This window comes from Bombina bombina, chromosome 2, assembly GCF_027579735.1.
Source record: "Bombina bombina isolate aBomBom1 chromosome 2, aBomBom1.pri, whole genome shotgun sequence".
Lineage (NCBI taxonomy): Eukaryota > Metazoa > Chordata > Amphibia > Anura > Bombinatoridae > Bombina > Bombina bombina.
In genome coordinates, this window is record NC_069500.1 from 594,612,202 (window position 1) to 594,635,233 (window position 23,032).

The following is a 23,032-nucleotide window of genomic DNA, read 5'->3' on the forward strand; positions in this document are numbered from 1 at the left end:
CCAATTCCTTTTTGTTTCTCTTGTATTGAGAGGACTTTAAGTTACAGGGGATAAAAAAATTTCTGAGCCAGCATTTTCTAAGGAGGATGCTGTTCAGGAATCCAATGACAATGTTCAATATATGCCGCAGCTTTCTCCTCAAGAGTCCCAAAGTTTACCGCCCTCACATGCAGTGCCCTGCACTTCCTCTATAACTCCAGTTGGGGTTACTTTACAAGACATCGCCTCCCTAATGTCTTCTGCAGTTTCAGACACGTTGTCTGCGTTTCCTATGTTGCAGGGAAAGCATAAGAGGAAAATCAGACATTCAGTCAGTGAGGTTTCTGACGTAGTTATTGCTATTTCAAATGTCCTGAGGAGGAGGATAACGTAGTAGCATCTGAAGGTGAAATTTCAGATTCTGACAGTGTAATTCCACTTGCTGATACTGAAGTTGTATCCTTTAGGTTTAAGCTAGAACACCCCCGCCTGTTACTTAAGGAGGTTTTAGCTACTCTGGACGACAGCGGCTCCACGGTCGTTGTTAATCCCAAGAAATCCAGCAAGCTGAACAATTATTTTGAGGTACCTTCCTCGATAGAGGTTTTTCCGGTACCAGGCCGAGCTTCTGAAATCATTGCGAAGGAGTGGGAGAGACCGGGTATACCTTTTTCTCCATTTCCTATATTTAAAAAGATGTTTTCCATAGCCGATTTGGTTAAGGAGGCTTGGCAAACAGTCCCCAAGGTGGAAGGAGCTGTTTCCACCTTAGCTAAGAAAACTAATATACCCATAGAGGATAGTTGTGCTTTCAAAGATCCTATGGATAAAAAATTAGAGGGGTTACTCAAAAAGATGTATGTACACCAGGGCTTACAATGGCAGCCAGCTGTGTGCATTGCTACCGTCACTAGTGCGGTGGCATATTGGTTTGATGCGTTGTCTGACGCTATCAGGACAGAAACTCCCCTGGATGAGATCAAGGATAGGATAAAAGCTCTTAAATTGGCTAATTCCTTTATTACGGATGCTTCCCTTCAAGTTATCAAACTGGGAGCAAAGATTTTGAGTTTTTCCATTATAGCTCACAGAGCCTTATGGTTAAAACCTTGGTCTGCGAATGTATCCTCTAAGTCTAAGCTGTTAGTGATTCCTTACAAGGGGAAGACCTTGTTTGGACCTGGCTTGACAGAAATGATCTCTGATATTACGGGAGGTAAGGGTCATCTTCTCCCTCAGGATAAGAGAAACAAACAAAAGGGACAACAGAGTAATTTTCGTTCCTTTCAAAGTTTCAGGGGAAATTCTTCCTCTTCCGCCTCCAAGCAGGAACAGTCTAAACCTTCATGGAGACCAAATCAGACTTGGAATAAGAGAAAACAATCCAAGAAGCCTGCTATTGAATCATAGACAGCATGAAGGGTCTGCCTCCGATCCGGGACCAGATCTTGTAGGGGGCAGACTTTCCTTCTTCACTCAGGCTTGGGTTCAAGATGTTCAGGATCCCTGGGCAGTATAAATAGTGGCCCAGGGATACAAACTAGAGTTCAGAAGTTTTCCTCCAAGAGGCAGGTTTCTGCTTTCAAGATTATCTGCAGACCAGACAAAAAGAAAGGCGTTCTTACACTGTGTAGTAGACCTCTCTGAAATGGGAGTGATAGTTCCTGTTCTGATTCAGGAACAGGGTCTGGGATTTTATTCCAATCTGTTCGTGGTTCCCAAAAAAGAGGGAACCTTTAGACCTATTTTAGATCTCAAGAGTCTAAACAAGTTCCTCAGAGTACCAGCCTTCAAGATGGAAACTATTCGTTCCATTCTTCCCTTAATCCAAGAGTGTCAGTTTATGACAACTGTGGATTTAAAGGACACATATTTGCATGTTCCTATTCACAGGGATCATCACAATTTTCTAAGGTTTGCCTTTCTAGACAAACATTTCCAATTTGTGGCTCTGCGCTTCGGTCTTGCCACAGCTCTCAGAATTTTTTCAAAGGTTCTGGGTTTGCTATTAGCGGTGCTTCGGTTACGGGGCATTGCAGTAGCGCCCTATCTGGACGACATCCTAGTCCAGGCGCCATCCTTACAACAAGCAAGATCTCACACGGAAATATTGTTATCTTTCCTGCGATCTCACGGATGGAAGATACATTTGGAAAAGAGTTCCTTAGTTCCAAAGACAAGGGTAAATCAAACATCTTCGATACTTGTCTAGCTCTTCAGTCCACTCCTCGACCATCTGTAGCTCAGTGCATGGAGGTAATCGGGCTGAGGGTGGCGGCAATGGACATTATCTCATTTGCTCTGTTACATCTCAGACCTCTGCAAACCTAATACCATCTGAGAAGCTAGATTTGTAACTACTAACAACAAAGCTTCCAGTCTGATACAAAAGACTCTGAATAAGCATTGGGCAATTTTAAAAGCTGATCCCATCTTGGGTACAACCCTAGGGGATTGTCCACATATAATTTATAAGAAGGGAAGAAAATTAAAAAATATATTGGCCCCTAGCAAATTAAAGGTAGTCCTATCAGATTGGAAAACAGTAATTGGCTCACCAATCTTAAAGGTACTAAAAAATGTGGAAAAACAAGGTGCAGTATGTGTACACATATTGATTATTCTATAGATTTCAGTAACTCAGATAACTCAGAAAATTTTGAAATTAAATATAAAAATAATTGTGATGCAATATTTGTGGTCTACCTCCTCACCTGTGGGTGTGGCTTAAAGTATGTAGGGCACACAAAAAGAAAAATAAGAAGACGCTTCAGCGAGCACCTATATAATATTAAAACAAAACTGCTAAAACATAGCGTATCCATACATTTTTTAGAGGTTCACAATTGTGACCCTAGATCTTTAAATGTACAGGTGGTGATCGACTAGATTGCCCCCTCAGTAGAAAACAGGCTCCTAAAGTTAAGAAAATAGGAAACCTATTGGATTTTTAAGTTAGACCGTTCTGAACTTAAAGGTTCTAAAAGGCACTAAAGTGTAACTTAGGTTAGGTTTTATTTTACAGGTATTTTTGTATTTATTTTAGCTAGGTAGTTTATTAAATAGTTAATAACTATTTAATATCTATTCTACCTAGTTAAAATAAATACAAATTTGCCTGTAAAATAAAAATAAACCCTATGCTAGATACAATGTAACTAGTCTATTAGTTATATTGTAGCTAGCTTAGGGTTTATTTTACAGGTACGTATTTAGTTTTAAATAGGAATAATTTAGTTGATTATAGTAATTTTATTTAGATTTATTTAAATTATATTTAAGTTAGGGTTAGACTTAGGTTTAGGGATTAATATGTTTATTATAGTTGCGGCGACGTTGAGGGTGGCAGATTAGGGGTTAATAATATTTAACTAATGTTTGCGAGGCGGGAGTGTGCGGCGGTTTAGGGGTTAATATGTTTATTATAGTGGCGGCAACGTTGGGGGCGGCAGATTAGGGGTTAAGAAGTATAGGTAGGTTGCGGCGACATTGAGGAAGGCAGATTGGGGTTAATAAATATAATGTAGGTGTCGGCGATGTTGGGTGCAGCAGATTAGGGGTTCATAAGTATAATGTAGGTGGTGGCGGTGTCCCGAGCGGCAGATTAGGGGTTAATAATATAATGTAGGTTGCGGCGATGACGGGGGCAGCAGATTAGGGGTTAATAAGTGTAAGACTAGGGGTGTTTAGAATCGGGGTTTATGTTAGGGTGTTAGGTGTAGACATAAATTTTATTTCCCCATAGGAATCAATGGGGCTGCATTAGGGAGTTTTACTCTGCTTTTTTGCAGGTGTTAGACTTTTTTTTAGCCGGCTCTCCCCGTTGATTCCTATTGGGAAATCGCGCACGAGCATGTTACACCAGCTCACCGCTAACGTAAGCAGCGCTGGTATTGGAGTGCGGTAAGAAGCAAAATTTTGCTCAACGCTCACTTCTTGTCTGGGTTGTAAAAACCCATAATGCCAGCGCTGTCTGTAAGTAAACGGTGAGCATAAACTGTTAGCACTGCATAACCTCTAACGCAAAACTCGTAATCTAGGTGTATGTATTTCTTAGCTGATTATGCATTTTTTAATCAACTTTGTATTTTTTAACTAGATATGTATCTTCTATCCAGAAATATTGTATATTATTTTTTGTACAAAGAAAGATTGTATGGTAAATGATCTAATTGTAAAGCATTTGCGGGGGAAACACTTTGAGGAGCACATAAGTTTGGACATTGCATGCAGTGAGAAACAGCCCGTGGAGGTCCCACCATTATTGGTGTATCTATAACAAAGACTACGGAAACGTAACGAGGGATCAGGATCACTTGCAGGAACACAGCGGACTTAATGTATTGACAGGCTGACCATCGTTTTAACTTTCGTAAGTGCATTTTGTATTTGTGCTTATGGTGAATCCAATAAAATTACACTTTAATCTTGTTCTTTTTTTCATACAGATCGCTCTGCAGTTAAACATGCTTAGGCAATGGAATGGAGATTATGCGGACTTGTCTCCTCGAATACTACTGGAGCAGGAGACAAGGGATTCTCTTCAATGGTGGTTGTCTCGGGATCATCTCTCCCAGGGAACGTGCTTTCGCAGACCAACTTGGGTGATTGTGACAACGGACGCCAGCCTTCTAGGATGGGGAGCAGTCTGGACTCCCTAAAGGCTCAGGGAATTTGGACTCAGTCAGAGTCTGTTCTACCTATAAATATTCTGGAGCTGAGAGTGATCTTCAATGCTCTTCTGGCCTGGCCCCTGTTAGACTCGGTCTAGTTTATCAGGTTCCAGTCGGACAACATAACTTCAGTGGCTTACATCCTTAGCAATGACAGAGGTAACCAAAATAATTCAGTGGGTGGAAACCCACTCTTGCTGTCTGTCGGCAATCCACATCCCAGGGGTGGGCAACTGGGAGGCGGACTTCCTAAACAGGCAGACTTTTCATCCGGGGGAGTGGGAACTCCATCCGGAAGTGTTTTCCAGCCTGATTCTCAAATGGGGTCAGCCGGAATTGGATCTCATGGCATTTTGGCAGAATGCCAAGCTTCCAAGGTACGTGTCAAGGTCCAGGGACCCTCAGGTGGTACTGATAGACGCCCTGGCGGTACCTTGGACCTTCAAGCTAGCATACCTGTTTCCTCCGTTTGCTCTTCTTCCTTGGGTTATTGCTTGAATCAAGCAGAAGAGGGCCTCGGTGATCCTCATTGCACCGGCTTGGCCTCGCAGGATTTGGTATGCAGATCTGGTGGACATGTCATCTCTGCCACCTTGGAGACTTCCGTTGAGGAAGGACCTTCTAATTCAAGGGCCCTTCCATCACCCAAATCTAGTTTCTCTGAAGCTGACTGCTGGAGATTAAACGCTTAATTTTGTGATTCAATAATTTTTATTGGTATTTCGGTTTCAAAACATTACATCCGAGAGTGATTAAATTCAACATTTGTAACCTGTTTTAAATACAATAACAGTTGTCATCAATCAAAATCGTATCTGTGAACGTCTTCCATACAAAATGAAGAAAGCTTCAAGAAAAACAAAGTAGACAATAAAGGTACTACTAACCATTAATTGTTAAAAAGCTGTCCAATACTTATGCTTCATTCCTGGGGGGGGAGAGGAGGGGGAAGGGGGAAGACAAAAAGATAAAAGGAAGAGGAGGGGAATTTATGTAGGAGAGAGGTATTGTAAGGTCAGGAGTTCAGATGTTATTTAGCTGTATTACTAACTTGTATGTTTCTATGTTCCCCTGACATCTCTCAGATTATGAAGGCCCTGTTCCCAGATAAAAAACATATTAGCAAAAAAGTCTTGTTTTCCCATATAGTAAAAATGTTGTTTTTCTAATTCCAGTATGTGTTCTATTTCCACCACCAACTGTGTGTGCGTCGGGGTATTTTGGGACTTCCATAATCTAGGTATCAGTCTCTTTGCACATGCCAACATCAGTTGAAGGAGTCTTGTGCGGTACATGCAATGCAAGTGTGGGAGAACATTGAGTAATACGAGTTTTGGGTTTAGGGTGATATCCAGGCTCAAAATTTTATTAATACAGTTTTCTATCCCGTGCCAAAATTCAGACAAAAGAGGACAGTCCCACCAGATATGAGTCATAGTACCCTGCCCACCACATCGTCTCCAACAGGCTGATGAAGTAGTAGGGTAGATATATCTAAGTCGTTGGGGAGTAAGATACCATCGGGTGAGAATTTTGTAGTTCAACTCGGATATGAATAACGAAGTGGAGGCAGAGTGTGACATTTTAAAGCTATTTCTCCAGTCCTCATCTGTAAAATTTTCTAATAATTCAGATTCCCATTTCCCAACGAAAGAAGGGCGTTGATCTGGGAAAGAGCTTCGTAATAGTTTATAGGCTATTGATAAGTGTGCTCTTTTGTTTTCAGGGTTTACACATAGTTTCTCAAATGCGGTCAGTGGTCTAAGTACGTTAGATTTATAAGTGTTGTCAGAAAGCGCATGCCTTATCTGTAGGTAAGAATACCAGCTATGGAAGGGCGGACCCAATTCCTCTTGTAGCTGTAGTCTATCTTTGATCCCTCCTGAGTCTACTATGAGGTAAACTGGTAGGTTATTTAAGTGCTCTTCCCTGTGCGTGTGGGAAAAAGATAGATTTTTCAAGAAAATCTGATTGTTCAACAAAGGGGTAAGAGGCGAGACTGGGGTGGAAATTCCTATAGTATGTGTTGTCACGTGGTCCCATACGTCTAAGGTAGCTTTGATATAGTTGTTTCGATATGCTAGTAGTGGTCTGTGGGCTTTGGGCAACCATGCGATATCTCTCATAGATTGAGCTTCTAGAAGAGAGCTTTCGATTTGCACCCAAAGGGCGGAATCAGCAGAGTGGGACCAAGAGATCAATCTGGTCAAGTGTGCCACCCTATAGTAATTTAGGAGGTTAGGGGCGTTAAGACCCCCGTCTGCCTTGTGCATGTATAGCGTCTGTTGGGAAACTCTGGGCTTTTTGTAGGACCAGATGAATGAATTAAACATATTCTGTTGGGTTTTTAGGTATGAGACCGGCAGGGCCATCGGCAATGTCTGGAAGAGGAATAGATATTTTGGTATTATCATCATTTTTATAGTATTAATTCTTCCCATCCACGATAGGTGACCCTGCCTGTGCCACCCTTCTAGTAGTGTTTTTACTGAGTTTTGGAGGTTGAGATAATTATTTTGAAATAAGTCTTGGTGATTGGATGGGATTATTAGCCCCAGATATTTAAGTTTGCCGACAATCCGGAAGGATGTCTGTTGACTTACAAAGTCTCTATCACTATGCGGTGAGTTTAGTAATATAATTCCTGACTTCTCCATATTAATGGAGAAGTTAGATACCTGCCCGTATTCGTTCAGGGTGTGTAATAAGGCAGGTAGAGTGGTAGAAGGGGCACGGAGGGTGAAGATCACATCGTCAGCAAATAGTAAGCATTTCTGGTGGATCTGGTTGAAATGTAGGCCTAGTATGTCCTCATTATCCCTTATTTTGATAGCCAGAATTTCTATGGTTATAGCAGACAATAATGGAGACAAAGGGCACCCCTGGCGGGTTCCATTAGTGATTGGGAAAGGTTGAGATAAAGTTCCATTAACTCTTACTCTAGCTTGAGGATTAGAATATAACGCTTGGATTCTTTCGACAAAAGCCTCAGAGAATCCGAACCTCGACAGGGCCCCCCACATAAATTGCCAGCTGACCCTGTCGAAGGCCTTCTCAGCATCCGTTGATAGAAGCACTAGAGGTGTTTTGTTATTGTGTGCAGTCAATAGAGAGTGCAAAACTCTAATTGTGTTATCCTTGGCTTCACTGCCCCTAACAAAACCTACTTGGATTATATTAAGGCGATTTGCCAATATTTTAGCATAAATCTTTATATCAATGTTCAGGAGTGATATGGGTCTATAGTTACCCGCCAGGGTTCCCACCCTGTCTGCTTTCGGGATTACTGTGATTGTGGCCTCTAGTAGAGATTTGGAGAAGGTCTCTCCCCTGTCTATTGATGTAAATAATGCATATAGAGGAGGGCATAACTGTGGTTGAAATAATTGATTAAATTTGGCCGATAGGCCATCTGGCCCAGGAGATTTCCCATTAGGAAGTGTTTTAATAGTGGTCATAATTTCTTGGATTGTTATAGGGGCATCTAGTATGTGATTATCATCTTCTGATATTTTAGGGGTCTCCAGAGTGTGAAGGTAGCGTGCAATATTATTATTAGATTCTTGGGAGATGTTGGGGTTAAGGTTGTATAGTTTAGAATAATAGGATACAAATGCATCCGCTATTTCTTCATGCCTGCTGACCATTTTGCCAGATGGGTGAGAAATAGTTCTGATAAATGATTTATATTGTTGTCTTTTAAGTGATCTCGCCAATAGACGGCCAGCTTTGTTGCTTTCTGCAAAAAATTTGGCCTTGGCAGTTAAAGCCCTCAGGTGTGCTTTTTGAGTTAGGAATTTATTAAGACTTTCTCTAGCTGAGGTAAGGTCTGCAAGTTTTGGGATCGAGGTCGGGTCATTCTTATGTAACCTATCTGCTTTGGTCAGGGTATCGGTTAGAGGCGTCACCTGGACCGTCCTCATTTTCCGTATCTTAGCCGTGTGCTTTATAAGGAACCCCCTGATATAGCATTTAAATGTTTCCCAATTGTTCCCTGCAGATGTGTCTTCAGGTTTATTATTTAGAAAAAATTCATCAGTCGCCTTGGTCAGTTCATCCAGTGTATCTTGGTTCGTCAGTATGGTTTCATCCAATCTCCAGTTTAGCGTATTTATTGGTTTAGAAAACCACTGGAAAGTAGATAAGACCATGCTATGATCCGACCACGGGGTATGTGATATTTTAGATTGGACTAGGTTGGTTAAGAGCATCTGGCTACAAAGTATATAGTCTAGTCTGGAGTAGGAATGTTGTGGGTGGGAAAAGAATGTGTAGTCCTTCTGTGTAGGATGTGCTATTCTCCAGGTGTCAAACAGAGAGATAGAGTGAAGAGCTGCGCTATTAGCTTTCAGAATCCTGTTACTGAGATATGACTTCCCTGTGGAGTTATCCATGGAAGGGTGCATGGTAAAATTAAGGTCCCCACCTAGAATAATTGGACCTTTTGAAATATCTAAAATGGAATTAATGATTGATTTATAAAACGTGGGGGTAGGTCTATTTGGGGCATAGACATTGACCAAAGTAACTAGGGTGCCATAGCACCGTCCTACCAAAATTAACAGTCTTCCCTCTTTGTCTGAGTGTTTCTGAATTAGTTCAAAGGGGACATTACGTTTAATTGAGATACATACACCATTTTTCCTACTTAACCCTGAACTAAAGAAGTGTTTATCAAAGTAGCGCTCAGCTAGATGAGGTTCATTTCGTCTCTTAAAATGGGTTTCTTGAAGCATAATTACATCAATATCCTTTTTGTGGAAATCAAAGTAAGCTATGGAGCGCTTCTCAGCGGATAAAAACCCTTTCACATTTTGGCTTGCTATAGTAACAGTGTTCATTTCTATAATGTAAGGTCTGCGGTCAGAAGTTATGGTCGTAAAGGTCGCCCCCTTTAATCGTTCTCTGGAAAAAGGTAAAAGGAAAAAGGAAAAACAGAAGGGGGGAGGAAGGAAGTGGAGAGGGATCAGAAAAGTATAACTAAACTTTACGTTGTGGACAAGGCTAGATAAGTTGTAGTATCTATTAAGTTCACATGCAGTAGTATGGAAGTATATATGAATACAATAATGTATAAACTTGAAAAACTTTCAGTAGGTGAGGCAGGTTGACAAACCTAGAAGCTACTTACATTGCGCATCTTATATTCAGCACAGCATGAAAATAACATTCAAAAAGAGATTTAACTGAGGAGTAATTTTAATGCCCATTAAAGCCGTGTCTAGCTAATTAAGAGGTGCGTCCATGTTTTAGAGCTGGATAACTTAAGAATATGCATCTCTGTTTGAGGTTTAACTAATCAGTGCCCCCGCTACATCCTTTCGGGCTCTAAAATTAGTTGCAGAAGGTGCACTGACTCAGATCGATCGCACCTCCAGACACCCACGGCGGGCCCCCTCCACCATGAGCCGCAGCAGGGTTAGATTGTGGTGTTATCGGGCTGAGTGGAGCAGGTCCGCCACTAAGCGCCCAAAGGCACGAGGGAGATGACACAAAGCAACGCAAAACAGCTAATTACGGTGTTGACTCACTAAACAAAGTTATTCTAAGAGAATCATTAAGTGATTAGTTTGAACTTAAGACAAGTTGGATTATTCAAGCATCAAAAAGGTAATTATTACATTCCTGGAATTCTATGTTAAAAGGTAGTAGTAAACTAAGTTTGCAACAATTTTAAAACTACAAGAACATGAAATTAAATAACTAATACAAGGTTACAACTGATTTGTATATAGTTCAGCAGGGCATCTCCTAAGAAATACATGCCACTTTTTACGGAATGTCAGTATTCCTCTGCTTAATGATAACTGTAAGCAGAGTCCAGTCTCTAACATTTAAGAAATGAGTAGTATGCAAGCCTGGGCAAAGGAATAATGTATCTTATGGATACTCAAAGGTGCAAGCGAGATGATATATGCTCAGCTTAAATTTCTGGGGGCACATTAAGCTGTTAAGATACATAAATTACTGAGTTAGGTGGAGAGCTTCAAGCTGAGCCTCCAAGCAAAGTCCCAACAGTTCAAAGTCATGTAACCCTGTGAGATAATAAAGAAAACATTCTTAAAAACAGTATAGCAGAACATCAACATGGAATATACTTGCCAGTCTTTCTTATAGTCCCTGTTACAGTTCAGTAGGTAGCGCCCCAGGGCCTGGAGCATTCTGTGTCCAGCCTCTGCCAGGTAAGATTTAATAGGAACAAGAACAAGACAAATGGGCAAGCCTCACAATAAGGCTGTGTGTGAGAGGTGTCAGTGTGATCATCCTGGTTGTATGGATTCCGTTTCCTCTGGGCTAATCTGCTTCATCTTGAAGTGGCTCGTTGATTTCGTCGGCCAGGGTCCTCTCTGAGGTTTTGGGGCTGTTCTGCCCATCAAAGGGTTTTGAATTGGTTGCTCTAGATCTCCAATTGGTAGTTGAATTCCCATTGTATTACAGAATTTTCCAATGTCAGAGAAATTTCGGCATTCACATCTATTCCCATTCTTTGTAGAAATCACTGAGGTGGGGAATCCCCATCTGTATGGGATCTTTAATCGTCTAAGGTGGAGTGTTAGCACTGAGAATTCCCTTCGTTTTTGCAAAGTTCTCACCGATAGGTCCTGGAAGATCTGTACACTGTGTCCTTGGTATGACACCGCTTGTTGTTTTCTCGCCAGAGTAAATATGGTCTCCCTCTGTTGGTAACTTTGAAACCTGACAATAATGTCTCTGGGCGGAGAGTCGGCATCAGGCCTGGGGCGCAGAGCCCTGTGTGCCCTGTCTAGAATCACATTTGACAACTCTGTATTTCCGGCATTTGCCATTTCTGAAAAGAGGCCTTGCAAAAACTCTGGTATGTCACTATTCTGTACCGTTTCAGGAATACCTCGAAACCGCAAATTATTGCGCCTGGTACGGTTTTCGAGGTCATCAATCTTATCATCCATCTCTGCCATATTTTGGTGGTGATGTGTGACTTTAGATGTTAGGTCTGCCATTCTTTGAGAAAATACAAACTCATGCTCTTCAAGGGAATCTACTCTCCGACTCAGATCAGAGATGTCTTTCTTCAGGTCTGCACACTCCTCTTTTATACAGGTCTTGACTTGGTCTATCAAGGCCGCAATGGCCTTGTATGTAATTGGTGGTTCTGCTGTTGATCCATTTGCCTCCGGTGAGGAGCACCTAGAGTCTTCAGAATCCACTTCCTTCTCCTCTGAAACGTTAGAGTGAGCTGCGATAGGCCCAGTTTTAAGCTTAGACTTATCTCCCTGTTTAAAAAAAGCGTTGACAACTTCCTGTGATTTTTGGGGTGTTTTTTGTATTTTATCCGACTTCGTTACTCTTCTCTGCGACATTTTCCTCTATTGAAAAGCTGTATATTTTTGGTCAAATTTTCCTTTGATATGGGAACCCTATTCCCCAGGGAATTACTCTCACAGAGTGATCTCGGAAAAAGGAAATTGGGTATGACCCGCTGAACACAAGGCAGCGGGAAAAGGAGGGGGAATAGGGCCTAGGCTGGTGAGATAATGAGATTCTATGCGTTGTGTGGGTATCTCTGATCTCAAAAGTTCTAGGTTGCTGACCGTTTTAACACTAGGAAGTTTATAGCCCGAAGAAGCAGATGATCACAGCTTGTAGCTCAGGCTAGTGTAACAAAGAAGCCTTCTCCGCTTGTTCAATGTGATGTGCACAAGTATGTAATAAACCCACTTATGTGGATTAGCTTTGTGAGTCCCTTCTTATCGCCAGCACAACAACATTGCGTTAGGGTCTAAACGTGTCCGACTGTCATGTAACTGCGTCACAGGCCTTATATCCGCATGCACCATCCACCCTGACCTTGCGTATTGTAGCAGTGTAGAGCTTTACCTAGATTGCTTGGTCAGCCAGCTATGTTTTAAACATTCAGTCCCCTTGTCTATCTATCACCTTGTGAGCGATGTTAATGCTTGTTGTCCATCTAGGACAGGAGACACCTCCGTGAGTTTAGGTTTCCCATGTGTGCCGAGTGCGATCATGCAATTCTTTGCAAAATATATTTGGCCAGACTATACCTCGTAATTATGCACTCTTGCTGCCTTCACCGTCTGCACAATCACACGCCTACCTCTTATGCTGCCTGGCGTATCAGGATCTCCACTAGCGCTCCGGAGCGGAGCTCCGGTCCTCTGGAGCGATGTCTAGCTCCGTTGTTGAGTTGTATAATGGAGGTGTGTTGTGATTGCCGCTTCTGGGTTCGGTGGTATATCCCTGATGTTTATCACTTCGGATATTGTGTAGGCCGGTAGTCGAAGCAAGTTCCGTTGATCTGCGTCACAGACATTGAGCCTCCGCTCCCAATTCTTTAGCAGTTCTCCGTCCCCATATACCGTACCACCTACAAACCGGTATCTTTGTGATCCTTATAAGTTCATAGGGCTAGTTATGTCCATAAGTTGTAGCAAGGGGCCGAACATTATAATAAAAATCTGTGTAGCTCCCGGTCTGTCTTGAGAGCCTTAATGTGTGGCTCCGCCTCCTCTTCCTAAACACTTAATTTTATCCAATCTGGGCTTTTCAGAATCAGGTATAGAGACCATGATTCAGGCTCGTAAACCTGTAACTAGAAAGATTTACCATAAGATATGGCGTAAATATCTCTATTGGTGTGCATCCAAGGGCTACTCCTGGAGTAGAGTTAGGATTCCTAGAATTTTGACCTTTCTCCAAGAGGGTTTGGAGAAAGGATTGTCGACAAGTTCCCTAAAGGGTCAAATCTCTGCCTTATCTATTTTGTTACACAAACGCCTGGAAGATGTTCCAGATGTGCAATCTTTTTGTCAGGCCTTGGTCAGGATCAGACTTGTGTTCAAACCAGTTACTTCTCCATGGAGTCTTAATTTGGTTCTCAAGGTTCTTCAAGGGGCTCCATTTGAGCCTATGCATTCCCTAGATATTAAGTTGTTATCTTGGAAAGTTTTATTTCTTGTTGCTATTTCTTCTGCTCGCAGAGTTTCAGAGCTCTCGTCTTTGCAGTATGAGTTCCCTTACCTTATTTTTCATTCAGATAAGGTAGTTCTGCATACTAAAATAGGATTTCTTCCTAAGGTTGTTTCTGATCTGAACATTAATCAGGAGATTGTTGTTCCTTCCTTGTGTCCTAATGCTACCTCTCAGAAGGAATGGCTTCTGCACAATTTGGATGTGGTTCATGCCTTAAAGTTCTACCTGCAGGCGACTAAGGATTTTCGACAGTCTTCTGCCTTATTTGTGGTTTTCTCCGGAAAACGAAAGGGACAGAAATCTACGGCTACTTCTCTTTCCCTTTGGCTGAAGAGTATTCTACGTTTTGCATATGAGTCTGCTGGCCAGCAGCCTCCTGAGAGAGTTATGGCTCATTCCACGAGGGCTGTTGCTTCCTCATGGGCATTCAAAAATAAAGCTTCGGTGGATCAGATTTGCAAGGCTGCAACTTGGTCTTCTCTTCACACTTTTTCTAAATTCTACAAATTTGACACTTTTGCCTCGGCTGATGCCGCTTTTGGGAGAAAGGTTTTTCAAGCAGTGAAGTCCACAGCCCACCCTGTTCTAAAGACAGGTTGTTGGTTATTATAAACTTCAGACACCTCTGCACCTTGTTACTTCCTTTCTCTCCTATACTTCGATCAAATGACTGGGGTGGGAGTGAGGGGAGGTGATATTTAACAGCTTTTGCTGTGGTGCTCTTTGCTGCCTCCTGATGACCAGGAAGTGAATATCCCAATAATAATTAAGATGATCCGTGGATTCATCGTGTCAAAAAGAAATACATTTATCAGGTAAGCATACATTTTCTTTTTGTTGTATTTGTCTAAAATCTTAATAAAAAATTATTTAAAAAAGAAAAAGTAAAAATATGGTGCTTCTTATGTTAACTATTTAGTATGTAATTAAGTTATTCTCACCTTTCCCCTATTACTTTTTGTACTTGGCAAAGTATTGTATCTTGGAGACATTTTCAGGCCAATTAATGTTAATTTCCATGTATAATTTATAGTTCGTCACATATTTTGTAAATATTCAGTTCATATATAGAAACTCAAACTCTGAGTATTTAGCATTCTATTTGGAGTAAACACAAGGAAGCTTGATAGGGTTAATCAATAGTAATTTTTTTAACCTATCAGAATGATTTTAAGCATTTAAAAGGCCAGTGTGGCCACCGGACATTACTACGATTACGGTTGTTCAGCCGAAACGTGTCAATGGGTACAGGATTCCCTTACCAACCTTCCTACCTTTGCTGGTTCACCATTGATTGATTTTAAATAAGTTGTCAATAAAATAAACTTTTATTTGCTGGAAGTGCTCCTTTTCTTCTTTTTGTGATTACGGATCTTACAGGAGATGTAGTGAAGCACTCTGGTAAATCATACCCCTCACCTGTAGCCTCCACTCCCACTACTCCGCGCGTGAGCGGGGATCCTGTGATGTCACACGCCGAAGGACAGTCAAGCCAAGGGGAGTGAACGGAGCCGGCAGCTTAGGCGTCTGCATGGGAGCAGAATCTTACAAAGACCCAGTACAGTAGCAAGGAACACTAACTACGAAGGGCATAAGGAGACCTTAGCAGTGAACGGGAGACAATGAGTACCTGCCCCCATTTGAGACTGAGCCAGTGGCGAAAAGTGTAATTAAGGACTCCAGTTTTAAAGAGTGGGAGAGTGTGTGGAAAAGGGAATAGGCTACAAAGTTTACAAAGAGGTTGATATATAGCAGGTGCCTTTAACTGTTGTTCATTTCCTTAAACAAGACACAACTAATATTTTAATCCACTCTCTCATCCTTTCCCGCCTTGACTACTGCAACTCCATCCTCTCTGGTCTCCCTAGCTGCTGCCTAGCTCCTTTACAATCCATAATGATTGCCTCTGCCAGGCTCATCTTCCTTACACATCGCTCTTCATCTGCTGCACCTCTCTGCCAATACCTTCACTGACTTCGTCTTGCCTCCAGGATTAAACACAAAATTCTCACTCTGACACACAAAGCCCTCAACTGCACTTCTCCCCCCTACATCTCAGACCTTGTCTCCAGATACTCTCTCTCCAGTCCCCTACACTCCGCTCATGATCTCCTACTCTACTCCTCTCTTGTTACCTCCTCATATTCACGTTTACAAGATTTTTCCAGACTGGCTCCCATCTTATGGAACTCTCTGCCTCACTCCGCAAGACTCTACTATTCAGGGATGCATACAACCTACACTAACTTTCCTATCTCCACTGCTATCCCCTTAAACCCCATAGCATGTAAGCCTATGAGCCCAGCTGTTTGTAGTTCACCTTCATAAGAGCTGAATACAACTGTGCAACTCTCGGCAGGGCCCTCTACCCACTTGACCACTGTAAACCACCTATGTTCATAGCACTGCGGAATCTGTTGGCGCTCTACAAATACCTGATAATAATAAACATAATGTATTAATGCAATATTTAATATATATGTTTCAATAAAAAATAAATTGTTAATATACATGTTTTTAATATAAATGAAGATGTTCTAACATATAGCAGTGATGGCCAACTTCCTAACCCATAGGGATCATATATAGAATATTTAAGAAGCTTTCAGGGCCACACAAAAAGTTATGACTATGAAAAATAGCAATGTCTAAATTTTTGGCGCTGCTTTTTCCTGGGGCCACAAAAACCAGGGCCATCAGTTGGTCATCCTTTATATAGGGGGAATTGTGTGCTTACACTGTGTTTACTCCTATTATTGGATTGCCTTTTTAGATTAGCCAACAGATAGGTGTTGCTAGGTTCTAAAAATCTTTTTTTTTCTTGGTTAATCCCCCACATTTTTCACATTAATTAACTTTTTATTGTAATCCTGTATGATGAGATCAGTATTATAGTATACAATTGCACACATAGGGAAGATCTTTTTAGTAACAAGATCAGTTATAGTTTTTATAGGGAAATAAATGAGTTAACATTAGACAAAGTGTGCACCAGTGAAAACCCAATGCCCTATGTGTCAGCCAATCTCACAATAATACTTGTGCTAAATAGTAAATGATTTAGGGAAACATTTTTTTTGGCATAAAAATATTTATGTAGACCTAGAATCACTAAACCTCAGGCAAAATATAAATTTATTATCCTGGACAGATAAAATGAACATGCAAATTATATTTAAAGGAACATTTGGGCATATTGAATGTAAATATGGAATTTTAAAATGTAACATTGTTTTTATTGTATGATTATTTTTAAATGATGTTTATGTCCTGAATAAAACTACTTTTTTGCCCTTGTTCTCTTGTCAAGCTGTAGAAGTTGTCCTTATTAGCCAGTGAGCAATCTATCTGTGTGTTCAAACAAGTATTTCCTGCTAGTATAAAAATCACTTTAAATAGCTTGAGTTTAAAAAAACAGAATTAACAATTTATTTGCAGCTGATATTTTTTAAACTGATACTTAAAGGGCCGGTGTACCCTATTTCTTTCTTCCCTTTAATTTGTTTCCAATGATCCATTTTACCTGCTAGAGTGAATTAAATTGTTTAGAAATGGCACCTTTCACTTTATTTTGTTTTTAAAAATAGCTAATTTTCCCTACCAATACTAAAAGTTTCTATACTTATGTATCGGCGAAAGAAAAGCTGTATAAACATAGTCAGCAGAAGAAATTACACTCCCTGTAGGAGGTAGAAGAGATAAGCAATAAAATGTTAATTCCTATTGTTTTCCCTAAGTATTGGGCCTTGATATACAGACAGAGATATAAAGAAGTAGGTATATGTATTAAAAGTCATTAACTAAGGAAATCTAATTTCCCTGCATGCTCAATCATTTTGATGGTTTCAAAGAACAAAACCAGCTATTTCATGTACAAAAGTAAACAAAAACAAGCAATTTCTTATATATTTTATACTATACAGCTGGTATAACAAGCCATTGAAAACACTATGGGGCATATTTATCAAGCTCCGATTGGAGCTTGATGCCCCGTGTTTCTTGCAAGCCTGCAGGCTCGCCAGAAACAGCAGTTATGAAGCAGCAGTCACAAAGACCGCTGCTCCATAACCTGTCCGCCTGCTCAGAGCAGGCGGACACACATCACCGGAAATCAACCCGATCGAGTACGATTGGGTTGATTGACACCCCCCCTGCTGGCGGCCTATTGGCCCCGAGTAAGCAGGGTGCGGCGTTGCACCAGCAGCTCTTGTGAGCTGCTGGTGCAATGCTGAATACGACGAGCGTATTGCTCGCCGTATTCAGCGAGGTCTGGCGGACCTGATCCGCAGTGTTGGATCACGTCCGCCAGACCTTAATAACTAAGGCCATTATGTTAAAAACAGTACACTGTCCCTTTAATATGCATTTTCCTTTAAACACAACTTTTAAGACTGCTATATATTGGGATATTAAACTTGGGTAATTTAAAAGATGCAAGTATCAGAATGTGCCCCATTATATTTAATAGAAAACATGTTGCACAAGTGCAGCGCATCATGATTTATTCACTGTTAAATAGTTTATTTAAAAAGCACACAAGACTCCATGGGGCCGATTTTTAAAGCTCCGTATGGAACTTGATGCCCCTTGTCTAAAGACCGCTGCTCCATAACTTGTCTACCTGCTCTGAGGCAGTGGACAGAAATCAACCTTGATCAAATACGATCGGGTTGATTGACACACCCTCACCGCAAATCTGCAGGGGGCGGCATTGCGCTAGCAGTTCACAAGAATTTATTGATGTCCAGCGGACAAGATACGCTACATTGTATCATGTCTGCTCGCACTTTCATAAATATACCCCCATATCAGTAACAACCCAGTCTTGCTAATGTTTACTGTCATTATTCACAACTGAATATAATCCTTTTTTTTTTGTATTTATATTCAAGTTTGTCTTTTTCTCTAGGACCAGGCAATTCTTGCTCTTAGAAAACATTATCAGACAAAAATGAAGAACCTAAAGCTCGAATTAGAAGCATATCATGATATAAATGAAAAGAAGCATAAAGAATTTCAAAATAAAATTAAGGTAGATGGATGTTGTCTTTATTATTTATTGTACTTATAAATTAGAACTGTCTAGAAACAATTTAATAACATAAAAACATTTTATTTTGCAATTAATATAGCCCAACACGCTTAAAGGTAAACTGATTTAATCTCATAAATATCTGTAGCATCATAACACTCTTACTGTATATAGAAATAATTTTGTATTTTTAGGGCGGATAAAGTTAAAATTAAACTTTTATGGTTCAGCTAGCGCATTTGATTATAATTCAGTCTGAAGTAAAACTTTTGGAAACTTGCTAGTAATTTCCTTTTTGTTTTGTTTGTGGTAGTATAGGTATTCATAATCGTTCAGCTGCCACTAGGGAATATGGCAGTACGTCGTTGTACAAATAGGGACATATTACCCAAATTATGCAGCATTTATGTAAAAATCTGAGAACATCTCGGTAAAAAAAGAAAGATATGTTCCCTTAAGTGTCCTCATTTGCCACATTTCACTCTAGAGGAAAATGTAAGCATCAAATCTAGATGCTTGTCCTAGTACGTGTGTGCATATGGAAGAAATGACCAGTCTTGTAGGAACAGGTGACAAAATGAACAAATACAGTTGCAAGAAAAAGTATGTGAACCCTTTAGAATGATATGGATTTCTGCACAAATTGGTCATAAAATATGATCTGATCATCATCTAAGTCACAACAATAGACAATCACAGTCTGCTTAAACTATTAACACACAAATAATGAAATGTTGCCATGTTTTTATTGAACACACCATGTAAACATTCACAGTGCAGGTGGAAAAAGTATGTGAACCCTTGGATTTAATAACTGATTGAACCTCCTTTGGCAGCAATAACTTCAACCAAACATTTCCTGTAGTTGCAGATCAGACGTGCACAACGGTCAGGAGTAATTCTTGACCATTACTCTTTACAGAACTGTTTCAGTTCAACAATATTCTTGGGATGTCTGGTGTGAATCGCTTTCTTGAGGTCATGCCACAGCATCTCAATCGGGTTGAGGTCAAGACTCTGACTGGGCCACTTCAGAAGGCGTATTTTCTTTTGTTTAAGCCATTCTGTTGTTGATTTACTTCTATGCTTTGGGTCATTGTCCTGCTGAAACTCCCATCTTCTGTTGAGCTTCAGCTGGTAGACAGATGGCCTTAAGTTCTCCTGCAAAATGCCTTGATAAACTTGGGAATTAATTTTTCCTTCGATGATAGCAATCCGTCCAGGCCCTGACGCAGCAAAGCAGCCCCAAACCATGATGCCCCCACCACCATACTTCACAGTTGGGATGAGGTTTTGATGTTGCTGTGCTGTGCTTCTTTTTCGCCACACATAGTGTTGTGTGTTTCTTCCAAACAACTCAACTTTGGTTTCATCTGTCCACAGAATATTTTGCCAGTACTGTTGTGGAACATCCAGGTGCTCTTGTGCAAACTGTAAACGTGCAGCAATGTTTTGTTTGGACAGCAGGGGCTTCCTCTGTGGTATCCTCCCATGAAATCAATTCTTGTTTAGTGTTTTACGTATTGTAGATTCACTAACAGGGATGTTAGCATTTGCCAATGACTTTTGTAAGTCTTTAGCTGACACTCTAGGATTCTTCTTCACCTCATTGAGCAGTCTGTGCTGTGCTCTTGCAGTCATCTTTACAGGACGGCCACTTCTAAGGAGAGTAGCAGCAGTTCTGAACTTTCTCCATTTATAGACAATTTGTCTTACCGTGGACTGATGAAAAGCAAGGCTTTTGGAGATACTTTTATAACCCTTTCCAGCTTTATGCAAGTCAACAATTCTTAATCGTAGGTCTTCAGAGAGCTCTTTTGTGCGAGGCATCATTCACATCAGGCAATGCTTCTTGTGAAAAGCAAACCCAGAACTGGTGTGTGTTTTTTATAGGGCAGGGCAGCTGTAACCAACACCTCCAATCTCATCTCATTGATTGGACTCCAGTTGGCTGACATCTCCCTCCAATTAGCTCTTGGAGATGTCATTAGTCTAGGGGTTCACATACTTTTTCCACCTGCACTGTGAATGTTTACATGGTGTGTTCAATAAAAACATGGCAACATTTCATTCTTTGTGTGTTATTAGTTTAAGTAGACTGTGATTGTCTATTGTTGTGACTTAGATGATGATCAGATCACATTTTATGACCAATTTGTGCAGAAATCCATATCATTCCAAATTGTTCACATACTTTTTCTTGCAACTGTACACGCAAATGATAAATAAAGATGCTATATTGTTATAATACTTAAATTAAAAGTTGTGTAGAAGGAAAACAATATGCAAACATACAAAACATGCAAACAACATGTACAATAAATAAACATAAACAACACAATTAATATAATACATTACTTATGTAAGAGTCCAATAAAAATACTTATACTTATCCAAAATGTATTGGAATCTCCCTCTCGGATGTGATAGTGCTCCCATGCAGGTTATAGGTCTCTGATCTTGAAAGGACACTAAACACTTAAAGGGACAGTAAACCTAAACATTTTAGATTATTTTAGCGACAGCTCTAAAAATATTTAGCCCCTAATGTTAAACTTACCTAGTTTCCTCTCCAGGCTCTTCTGATCAGGTCTTCCTTTCAAAAGCGGTTTGCGGGCATGCTGTCTAATCACAGCGCGCCCGATCACACTACTCACTCACGCTCTGGTCTGGTAGTGAGAGCAAGCTACATTTAGTTCAATAGCGCAATCGGTCACGCTGTGATTAGACAGCGCACCCGCAAGCCGCTTTTGAAAGGAAGATCTGATCGGAAGAGGAGAGGAAACAAGGTAAGTTTAACATTGGGGACTACAATCTCTAAAATCTTTTGCTTTTTAAAGCTATCGCTAAGATAATGTTACATACAGGGAGTGCAGAATTATTAGGCAAATTAGTATTTTGACCACATCATCCTCTTTATGCATGTTGTCTTACTCCAAGCTGTATAGGCTCGAAAGCCTACTACCAATTAAGCATATTAGGTGATGTGCATCTCTGTAATGAGAAGAGGTGTGGTCTAATGACATCAACACCCTATATCAGGTGTGCATAATTATTAGGCAACTTCCTTTCCTTTGGCAAAATGGGTCAAAAGAAGGACTTGACAGGCTCAGAAAAGTAAAAAATAGTGAGATCTTGCAGAGGGATGCAGCACTCTTAAAATTGCAAAGCTTCTGAAGCGTGATCATCGAACAATCAAGTGTTTCATTAAAAATAGTCAACAGGGTCGCAAGAAGCGTGTGGAAAAACCAAGGCGCAAAATAACTGCCCATGAACTGAGAAAAGTCAAGCGTGCAGCTGCCAAGATGCCACTTGCCACCAGTTTGGCCATATTTCAGAGCTGCAACATCACTGGAGTGCCCAAAAGCACAAGGTGTGCAATACTCAGAGACATGGCCAAGGTAAGCAAGGCTGAAAGACGACCACCACTGAACAAGACACACAAGCTGAAACGTCAAGACTGGGCCAAGAAATATCTCAAGACTGATTTTTCTAAGGTTTTATGGACTGATGAAATGAGAGTGAGTCTTGATGGGCCAAGATGGATGGGCCGTGGCTGGATTGGTAAAGGGCAGAAAGCTCCAGTCCGACTCAGATGCCAGCAAGGTGGAGGTGGAGTACTGGTTTGGGCTGGTATCATCAAAGATGAGCTTGTGGGGCCTTTTCAGGTTGAGGATGGAGTCAAGCTCAACTCCCAGTCCTACTGCCAGTTTCTGGAAGACACCTTCTTCAAGCAGTGGTACAGGAAGAAGTCTGCATCCTTCAAGAAAAACATGATTTTCATGCAGGACAATGCTCCATCATACGCGTCCAAGTACTCCACAGCGTGGCTGGCAAGAAAGGGTATAAAAGAAGAAAATCTAATGACATGGCCTCCTTGTTCACCTGATCTGAACCCCATTGAGAACCTGTGGTCCATCATCAAATGTGAGATTTACAAGGAGGGAAAACAGTACACCTCTCTGAACAGTGTCTGGGAGGCTGTGGTTGCTGCTGCACGCAATGTTGATGGTGAACAGATCAAAACACTGGGTATATATTTGTTTTTTGTTAAGTTGCCTAAAAATTATGCACAGTAATAGTCACCTGCACACACAGATATCCCCCTAAAATAGCTATAACTAAAAACAAACTAAAAACTACTTCCAAAACTATTCAGCTTTGATATTAATGAGTTTTTTGGGTTCATTGAGAACATGGTTGTTGTTCAATAATAAAATTAATCCTCAAAAATACAACTTGCCTAATAATTCTGCACTCCCTGTAATTCTGCACTATTTTTATGTAAGTCTTAAAAGAAAAATGGGGTGGATACAGCGCTGGAAATAAAATTGTATGGTTATATGATAGCAAATAAGGTAAGTAAAATCCCTAAAAA

General features: G+C 40.7%; 1 protein-coding gene across 1 annotated transcript in view; it reads left to right on the forward strand.

Moving 5' to 3' along the window:
- Positions 1-23,032, forward strand: part of LOC128647190 (uncharacterized) — a 106,499-nt gene that overhangs the window by 38,372 nt on the left and 45,095 nt on the right. The window contains exon 4 of the mRNA XM_053699974.1: positions 18,532-18,654. Within this exon, the coding sequence (XP_053555949.1) occupies positions 18,532-18,654 (123 nt within the window). The remainder of the gene's footprint in view (positions 1-18,531; positions 18,655-23,032) is intronic.